This window comes from Haliotis rufescens, unplaced genomic scaffold (genome assembly GCF_023055435.1).
Source record: "Haliotis rufescens isolate VD_foot unplaced genomic scaffold, xgHalRufe1.0.p SCAF_9, whole genome shotgun sequence".
Classification (NCBI taxonomy): Eukaryota; Metazoa; Mollusca; class Gastropoda; order Lepetellida; family Haliotidae; genus Haliotis; species Haliotis rufescens.
The window spans coordinates 46,451,548-46,461,499 of record NW_025964383.1 but is presented as its reverse complement, the minus strand read 5'-3'; the positions used below and the strand labels follow the sequence as shown (position 1 = coordinate 46,461,499).

Below are 9,952 nucleotides of genomic sequence, written 5' to 3'. Positions count from 1 at the left end.
TCCTTCAAAAAAAATAAATTATGGTTCCGATTGATGAGAAAAGAAGAAATTGCCTGCCACAAAACTTACATTGTTGCAAGGTGTTTTTCTTGTTTTAAGAAATCAGGCTCGGGTTTTATAGAATCATAATATCTAATCTCGATGCACAATCTCATCCTACCCTCCCCCAAAATATCAAATGGTCGGCCCTTACCTGGATATGTCAATATTGCGCCACATAATCAAATACAACCGCCAACATTAAGTACAGAGACATTGAATAAAATACAAATGTCATCGCTCAGTGGCAAGAATGATAATACATGTATGCTGGTTCAAACAAAATAAACACATACAAAAATAGATGATATTTTCCCCGACTGCTGTGGTCGTTCTTCATGCTATCGACCTCTGGCGTACCTAGTATAGAAGCTGGCTCATTGTTGAATGTGGTTTTCAGCCGCAACATTCAGCCACCGTAAACAGACCATTGATCTCCTGGGTTAACCTGAGGTGCCGACCATTTTGTATTCCTGGAAGAGCACGGCAGTTAACTGATTTAAAAGTCCAGTTTCCACCCTTGCCGAACTTGGCGGGAATTCCGCAGTTACAGTTTGGCTGGAATAACGAGTCTATGCATAGTCCAATTACAATCGCATAACGAACTAGACATCCAGTTCGTAAATAACATGTATTTTCAACGTGCAGATTTCGGTGGACTGCTGGATTTGCAAAGCATGTGTACAGCCAGCCAACTGGGCGTCGACATAGTTTGCAAATCTTTTCATGTTTGTAATCAATGAGCTCACCTGATTTAACGCACTTCGCGAGGTAAAGACCGTTTTATTACATTATAGATCTTTATTATCGATCAGATGGTTTTGAGTGCGCACCGCCATTCCGAGAGACGGAATCGGATTGCTCAATAGGGGGACATAACTCGTAATAGCCGCTGGTGGCGCCACGATCGAGCCTGGAAGTTCCAGCCAAGTTCGGCAAGGGTGGAAACTTTTATAGTCAGTTAATTCCCTTGCCTTGGGAAGATGCTTGGAAGGAGGAGGGGTAAATTTTGAATAATTTGTTTTCAGGTTTGACGAAACAAAATAAATAAATGGTTCTCTGGAAACGTTAGACGTTCTTCGAACAATGCATTGTGGGTAGCATTATATGTCATTAAGCGCACTGTAAAAAAGCAGTCTGTCTGAAAAATCCTCATCCCCAAACAAAAAAAACCCACACACCCCCCCCCTGAAACAAAAATCCCCACATCCCCACCCCTGAAACAAAAAAAAACACCGCCAAGAGTACTAAATGATCAGTCCCTATGTGGAGGAGACGAGCTGCAGCCCCAAACCGTCATCCTGCTTGTGTAGGAGAGTCCACGGCCCCGTCCTCCAGCGACGGTATAAGGCATACCCTGCCACGCCCAGAAGAGGAGCAACCACCCCCAGCACGACATAGGCAGCCACCTTGCCCGCTACAGAGCTTCCTGTGGAGGTCGGCTGGAACAGATGGTTTAAACGAGATATAGCAATAGTGTTGTTATTATATTACCGACGGAGGATTAACCTATGAATAAGGGGCGGTCGGGTAGCCTATTTGTTAAAAGTTCGCTCGTTACGCCGAAGACCCGGGTTCGATTCCCGTCATGGGTAAAATGAGTGAAGCAAATTTCTGGAATCCCCCGCCGTGATATTGCTGGAATATTGCTAAAAGCGGCATAAAACCATGCTCATTCACTCATTGTTGAATAACGTGATTATCACGAACTTGTTCTGATGAGGCCGACCGCCCCGTTGTCTAGTGGTAGAGCGTCCGCCCGGGGAGCGGCTGGCCGCGTCATACCAAAAAGACTTTACGAAAACGTACTTGTTGTTACCCTACCTGGCGCTCGACATTTAGGGGAGAAGAACTGGTCGGCTTGGATTCAGTATACTGTGTCTGAGTGGGGTATTCATGTTACACAGGCATTGTATCTCAGTAAGCCAGCACTATAAATCGGCATCAGTCTAATTAGACTAATTCAAGCAGACACACACACACACACACACACACACACACACACACACACGTGCATCCACGTCGCTAAGTAAGTGCAAAAATCTTGTACCTTCTACTCATCTCACCTGATTCGGCCACTAGCGATGCAATCGATGATATCAACTAAAGATTGGACTTGTTTATTGCAGGGCAAGAAGAGAGTGCAATTTGTACCAGAGCGAGTAAGTTTCGTTTATCGCCTCTTGAATAGTATTTCAGATATATGTTTTCCCAGGTTTCAGCGAGAGGAATCCCCCCCCCCCCCCCCCCCCCGTGTCACTAATTGTTACGGGGATGTTTACCATTTGTAAGTCTGCGATGGTATAGATAGTGCTGACTGGCCAAAGATTTAAACATCGCAAAACCTGGAATTCGAACCACAATCAGAGGATCCTGGCTCATCCAGGAGCAGCTATTCTGCACAACTAACTATGCCCATCAATTATTTGTTCACCGTTACCTACATCATTACTGCAGGAAGCTCACTTAACATTTAGATCCTAACAGTAATATGTTCAAACCATTCATCTATAAAGCCTTTGCGAATATCGAAGAAATCCTACCGATTCTGTAGATCCCGTGTTCGTCACACCTGCAAGAAGAAGAGAATGTACAACATCAGGCCACCACAGTTGTAAACACGTTGGTGAGAATGTATTGAGTGTAATGTTCAGAACCGTGGATTCAGAAATACATTGGGATATAGAGAATCCTATGTTAGTATTTGTGTTCACATTGAAATCACACTATATACTATCTAACAATATAAGATAGCTACACCATAAATCAAGAACAATGATGAAACGAAGCTGAATTATTATATTCTTCAGTGTGAAGACTCAGTTTTCTGAACTTGAGAAAAGTGATATTTTCATTGCAGTGAACATAACACTTGATAGTTCACTGCAATGAGAATAACACTTTGACGGAACTATTGTCATTCAAGAGCTACCTCCCCTCACATTGTCTCTCTTTGTCGTAAGTGTCTGGCCCGTATACAAACTGTTGACGCCCTTTTTACGCTAGTTCCACATTGACAAGTGTGTTTCGTTATGAACTGTAAATTTCTCATTTAACTCGTCAATCGAGACTGTTTGCTTCGCAAAGCGCCAGTTTTGTTACTTTTGTGTATTCTTTCGCTTCCAACAGCCGTGTCCTGATTTTCAAGAATATTTTTTGTTAAAATTGATTTTGTATATAACAATATCGAAATGTATGACAAAGAAGTTTCGTGACTCTTTTGTTTTTGATACTTTTCTTTATATTTTTAAGATTTTGCAAACACAAAACTACTTTTGAAGTCGCAAATACAAGGGGTGGTGAACCGTCCGTGTGTCAGGTAGGGGAATTAATATTTGAAGTTTTTACAGTTGTAATGAAATAATTTAATTTTCCTGTAGACAACTACATAAAAAGTATATAATATATAGGATAGTCCATGTGTCGAGTGAAATGTCATGTTTCTCCCATCTCGTGACAGGGAAAAGGAGATATTTTTACACGTGGCTACTCGTCACTCGATGTATTTCACTCGACACATGAAATATTCTCTATTTATTTCACGACAAAATATTGTTCTATCATGACGTCATTTCTGTATATTCGAACATGCTCTCGCAACTTGATGACGTCGTATGTTCGACGACATTATTTTTGAGAGAGTGGTGTCTAGTGAGCTGTTCCCCATAGATGTAACTGGGCAACGCAGATAAACGAGATGGCCGAACGATAGCTTCCAAAAGCGGGAGAGTTATGCCAATCGGTATTGAGAGAAAGGTTACAGGTTATTGACGTGAGTATCGTGAGAATATGCGGGAAATACACACCTGGGCATAACATGGACTTGTCTGACATTGCCGAAGTCGGATTCTATTGAGGGAGTCATCATTATTAAAATAAAGGTAAATAATTTCAAAGCTTGTACATTTCATCATCATCATTAAAGAGGTTGTAGATTATGTTCATATCTCATATAAGAAATAAACGACACGTGGTCGTTGTTTATCATACAATAAAACACTGCAGGAAGATTACACCACTCGGGGCCTCGCCCCTCTTGGTTTATTCTCCCTTATGTAATGTGAAGGGGGACATCTTACTTTTGTCGAGCTGCAGAGTTGCATACGATGATCTCTGCATCACCTCGGTGGTCTTTCTGCCAGCCGACCTGTCCTGCTGTACCCCATGTTCACGTGTAAAGGCTGCGATGTCAGTCGTAAAGGGAAACTCGCCACCGTCGTCGTCACTGTCAGGGTCGAGCATATGTTCATGGAGTACGTCGTCGTCGCCTCCGATAGATATGACACTCATAGTGGACTCCAGATCCGGTTCCATAATGAATTGGGTTGTATCATCACCATCATTATCATCATCACCAATTATCATAACTGTGATGGCGCCGTGCTCATCGTCTTCATCACCAACTGTCACTGAGGGCATCACCAGACCTGTGGACAATTCAAACAACTTGGCTTCATCTTCTGTGGTAAGAAAGTTAAGCTGATCATGTTGGTCTTCGTTGTGGTGAGATGCTGGGGTCTCTTGGCCAGCGTGGCCAACTGTTGCATCCTCTGGTATTACAGACATGGAACTGTCAGTTTCTGTGCTGTCATCAGTGTAGGAGGATGTGTTCAGTGCGTTATCCTCTTGTGATCTATTACCAGATGCTGACGGTGTTTCGTCTGTCAACTGTTTGTCGTTTTGATTCGGGGTAGTGTCTCTTTCGGTTGCTCCGCGTGTCGTCCAGGTCGGTGTGGTCGAGGTGGTGGAGGTGGGTGTCATGACATTGCTAGTCGTCCTTCTAATGGTGACCCTGGACCCGGTCTCTGTGACATGAGTAGACATACTTTCAGCCCCTTCTTCCGTTGTGGAAAGACTGTCCGTGGATGATATAGATGCTACTTTCCCGGGAGGAACAGACTCCGGCGTGACTGCCCACAGCTTCACGAACGGTTTGGTCACCATGCGACTCCTCAACTTGTTTTTAAGATTTCCACCCTTCTCTGTGCTGCTTGAGGCTTGGGACACATATTTCGTGGTCAGTGTTGCCAGGAGTCGACTCCTATCTGTGGAAGTTCCCCTGGGATTTGTTCTTGGGCCAGCTTCTGTCAGTGTTCTTTCCCCCGTCGTAGTAGGGCTTCTGGCGTCTTCTGAAACTTCTTTCACAGGAAATTGTGTTGTCCCTGTTGCAGCATCACCTGAGGCAAACTCGGTTATACCTGCTGTAGTTGATACTTCAGATGTTTGCTCAGGGTTCAACGTTGACGATTCCAAGCCAGGTGTGTTTGTTGTTGTCTTCGCCTTGTTTCTTTTAACTGAAACCGGAAGCCAATGAGATGCGAGTATATAATTTACATTTGCTTTGTTGAATGTCCTAACATGTATCACATGCAAAACCTTCGCTCTGAAACTTAAATGACTTAATGTCTCTAAGTCATTTGGCTTTTGCCCTTATCTGAACGGTTTTTAGTCATATCGCGATATCGGTTTCTTCAAAATTCCCATCTTAAATATACAACCTCAACGCCAGAGATTCACTCTTGATTATTCGCCGAAACAGTATCCATTTGGTTGAAAAGAAAAAGTAGCTTTTAAGATGATATGAATGTATTGCTGAAAATCTGTGATGAAACCAGGGTAAGCATAGCCTACCCTATAGGTAGCACCCGCCACTCACACAGTCTACAATCTACTATCTTTTAACGTATTTTGGCATGACGCTGTGAGAGGATCGAAATATCGACCTTCCACTATTTCCGTGCAGACTCCCGGCGGTCTGTGGGTTAAAATACTTCCCTAGACCTTGTATGAGGAGAGTCGTCAGGATTGGTGACATGTTTCATTGCGGTCCATCAGGCTCCAACGGCATGGAGCATTGCTTATATAATTGATAACTGTTTTTAGGGGGTATTTAAAGGCTGCTGTGATAAAACCGTAGTGGCTGGAATAAAACTGACAGCGGCGTTTAGCAACATTAAGTGATAAGTGGCTCGACCATCTGATATTCTGGGGAAGGGGACTGGGATCTTGTCGAAAAAAATACATTGTTCCAGAATATTCTTGAAAAATATAACAATGCCTCAGACTATGGAAAAAAAGGTCTTCCACCAAAATTAGATTGATCCAAGATGTTTTTCGCAAATAAATGTTCAGACTCATAGTTAAAGGTTATTTAAAATATTTGGTTTTGCAGCTGCAGCTGAAAAAATATCTAATCTCCATAGACAAACCCATGTTTCCCCAGAATATCCAATGATCGATTCCTAACTCACCTGAAGTTGCATGTCTCCCATAGTAACCCCATCCTTGTGTAGGTATGGCGCCAGTGGTGTCCGTGAAGACTCTGGAGTGAAGCCGACACATGCGCGCTGACTTGTTGTAGAAGTAGGACTTACACTTGGGCAGCATGTGACACTGAGAGGCGCAGCGCACCCTGCTGGACTTCATCTCCTTGAGGAGGTCCTCCTGGAAGATGACGTCCTTCATGTCGTGCGTGCTGTGGAACCTGGCATGCTGCTGTCCCGATGGCCGCTCATCTGATGCTGGGATGAGACACAGGAGGCACAGGAGATGGAAAGACAGTGTTGACACGGCCATCTTGTACTAGTCCCTCATCACTTCCATCGCATCCGCATATGTCATACAGGTAGGTCTTGATCGACTGGACATGACAGAAGAGTTCTTCTAGTGACGCGTAACAAATCCTGTTGCCATCGTTGTCCAGTAATAGTTCACCATCAATTAGAACGCCTTGTTCACAGAAGAGGATTACTTTTTTTAGCAAACCGCGGTTTATCAAATCACATTTCTTCTTTGGTGTTCATGTAGTCTTCTGGTATCATCCTTTCTTTGGATGGACCCGTCCTTACGTTCCTTGATCCGGGAATACTTGAATATGACCTTTAGGCTGAAAACATACGGAAAATGATAAATGTACAATAAAAACCAAGTTACCTTGAAAAAGTCGCCGTGTGGGTAATAACAACAGTCCTATAACCTAAGACGTCAATCCCCATCTTGTTTAAGCAAAATGTAGTTTTACAAACCATTGGAGAGGTGGTGGGGGCTGTTAAAGACACTTAACCCTGAAACCCAGTTCGCGACACCTCATCGACCGCTCCAGATGAAACCCAGTTCGCGACACCTCATCGACCACTCCAGATGAAACCCAGTTCGCGACACCTCATCGACCACTCCAGATGAAACCCAGTTCGCGACACCTCATCGACCACTCCAGATGAAACCCAGTTCGCGACACCTCATCGACCGCTCCAGATAAAACCCAATTCGCGACACCTCATCGACCACTCCAGATGAAACCCAGTTCGCGACACCTCATCGACCACTCCAGATGAAACCCAGTTCGCGACATCTCATCGACCACTCCAGATGAAACCCAGTTCGCGACACCTCATCGACCACTCCAGATGAAACCCAGTTCGCGACATCTCATCGACCACTCCAGATGAAACCCAGTTCGCGACACCTCATCGACCACTCCAGATGAGACCTAGGTTGCGACACCTCATAGACCACTCCAGATGAGACCCAGGTTGCGACACCTCATCGACCACTCCAGATGAAACCCAGGTTGCGACACCTCATCGACCACTCCAGATGAAACCCAGGTTGCGACACCTCATCGACCACTCCAGATGAAACCCAGGTTGCGACACCTCATCGACCACTCCAGATGAAACCCAGGTTGCGACATCTCATCGACCACTCCAGATGAAACCCAGGTTGCGACACCTCATCGACCACTCCAGATGAAACCCAGGTTGCGACATCTCATCGACCACTCCAGATGAAACCCAGGTTGCGACACCTCATCGACCACTTCAGATGAGACCCAGGTCATGTATTCAAGCAGCACCCTGCCGCTGCCCTGATACTGTAGCACCCAACTGAAGGTATGCCGTATGATATATAGTTGTCTGAGACCAATCCCATGCTGTACCTCGTTATTCAACAGACAAGGATGTCTATATTAATCGACCAGCACCGAGGACACCCCTGTTTACGTGATCCTGCACTGCCTCGATATGGACAACTTCATAATAAACTCCTGTTCCCCTAGACGTCCCACTGACCATGTGCCTCATCACTTGCTGTGTATGCTCTGAAGCCAGATGAGACGTATTTCCGTTGTTGCTAGAGCACGTCTGCGATATAAAGATTTATGAAAATAACACTCACAGTCAATTATTAAACTAGGTCGAAGAGCTGGCTCGAGTATTGATTTGCTTTCTTTCATGTCCGTGCACACTCCTTGTACATGTTCTGTAGTTCATATTTAAGTCTTGAAATAGGATATGTAAAGAAGCATGGGCTAGAACAAGGTGATGAGGAGACTTGCCCGAGTGGCTCGCAGTGACATTATTGTTTAAATAATTAGGCTTTCTGACAGAAACACTTCTGTGTTAAAATGATATCTTAAAGCTAGTTCCATTGTAATCTGCCGTGTGACGAGATGAAACAATCGATTTACCATGGTGACTCTCCGTGTTGTATGTTATGTTTGAGAACAGGTTGTTTGAAGTCGCGCACACAACACACACTCCACGCCTCACACACAACACACACTGCCTGCTGGAAGGGGGACTACATCCTGTACTTGTCCTAGCGGCCTGTTGACCAGCGGACACTGTCATTGTTTCTATCGATTGAATTATTCTTGTACAGATTTTACAGATTATTATTCCCCTTTCTGACACAAATCAGCTACTAAAGTCATTGTTCCTTTGGAGACTATTGATTGTGTGAATTCCTTGCACCAGAGTAACCTGGCGACTAAATATTTAATTTGACAAGCTATTTTATGAATAATATATATTATATATAAACATATATGACATATTTAACATATACATATATATTAGAAATATTTATATATACAAGCAGCTCCATCCATCCATCGAGATTAGTGTGTCAACCAATATTTCAGAAAGCGTCATAGAAGACAAGGCCTCAGTAGAGCTTTCAACAAGTTTTATGGTTGACATGTGAAGGAGTGAGTGAGTGAGTGAGTTGGGTTTAACGCCGCTTTTAACAGTATTCCAGTTATATCGCGTGAAGGATATGTCCAAATTTAATGAACGAGTGATATAAACATATCTAATGCAATTCCCTACCTTGATGTGTACCATATGTTCCCGTGTCTCCTTAGGCGAACAATTAACTTGCCTTTGCATGTGTTTGTGTCGGGAGCCACCAGTAGGGCAGGACGCGAACACCTGGTATCAGGAGTATTTGAATGTGATTCATACATGCACGCTTTTAAACACAGGCATCTCGACCCAGCAGAGAGAGAGGTTTGTGAGCGACTCGCACATCCTTTGAGATACTGCATCCTTGATCACGTGCAAATACAACAGATATCAATACCTGATCTTACATGCAAGGGTAAATTTAACATACTTTGGCGGTATCTATTTGGGTTTATGTGCATTTATACACATGTTGTGTTGCTTATTTGCAAACTGGGGCTCACCTATCATGCAGTCAACAAACCAAAAATGTCCGTTCTGTTTGAGATGGACCGTCCCCGTGTTGTTGTGGATAGAGAATCCCGAGAGCGGAAGATCTTTGGTTTGTTCCCAGGCTCTGTCTTCTAATATACGTTAAACATTACCCTCCCTACCGGTCGGATTACGATCATTTTGTGTATAAGTCGGGTGTCCATGTTGAAACTGCGGCACGGCATCCGAGTGGGCGAGCACCATAAACCGACATTAGTCAGTACTAGAACAAGCAATCATACTGAACACGACGTCAAACCACACTTCACCTCATGACCCCACCGCTATATGAAATGCGCTATGTGAAGTATACTGTGTTGAATGTCAAGCAAAGGTTTACCTTCAGTAAGGGTATCTCCAGTCGTGTCTGTCCTTGCTCTCATCCGTTATAATCAACACGATGTCGATCACTA

The 9,952-nt window shown here is 44.0% G+C and overlaps 1 protein-coding gene across 3 annotated transcripts; it reads right to left on the bottom strand.

Moving 5' to 3' along the window:
* Window positions 1-9,952, bottom strand: LOC124149966 (mucin-2-like). Of its 3 annotated transcripts, none has more exons than XM_046521821.2 (5): window positions 9,880-9,952; window positions 6,291-6,925; window positions 4,119-5,333; window positions 2,583-2,611; window positions 1-1,481 (listed from the first exon to the last, which is right to left on the bottom strand). In XM_046521821.2, the coding sequence occupies exons 2-5, from the start codon at window positions 6,613-6,615 to the stop codon at window positions 1,302-1,304; spliced, it is 1,749 nt and encodes a 582-aa protein (XP_046377777.1). In that variant the 5' UTR covers window positions 6,616-6,925; window positions 9,880-9,952; the 3' UTR covers window positions 1-1,301. The 3 variants fall into 3 exon arrangements, with proteins under 3 accessions (XP_046377777.1, XP_046377780.1, XP_046377779.1); XM_046521824.2 differs by lacking the exon at window positions 9,880-9,952 and adding an exon at window positions 8,112-8,214; XM_046521823.2 differs by lacking the exon at window positions 9,880-9,952 and adding an exon at window positions 7,979-8,105.

Coding starts and splice junctions, on each gene's coding strand:
- LOC124149966 (XM_046521821.2), bottom strand. CDS start 6,615: ATGGCCGTGTCAACACTGTCTTTCCATCTCCTGTGCCTCCTGTGTCTC. Junction 2,612..4,118: donor AACTCTGCAGCTCGACAAAA/GTAAGATGTCCC, acceptor TTCTTCTTGCAG/GTGTGACGAACACGGGATCT. Junction 1,482..2,582: donor ACACGGGATCTACAGAATCG/GTAGGATTTCTT, acceptor CATCTGTTCCAG/CCGACCTCCACAGGAAGCTC.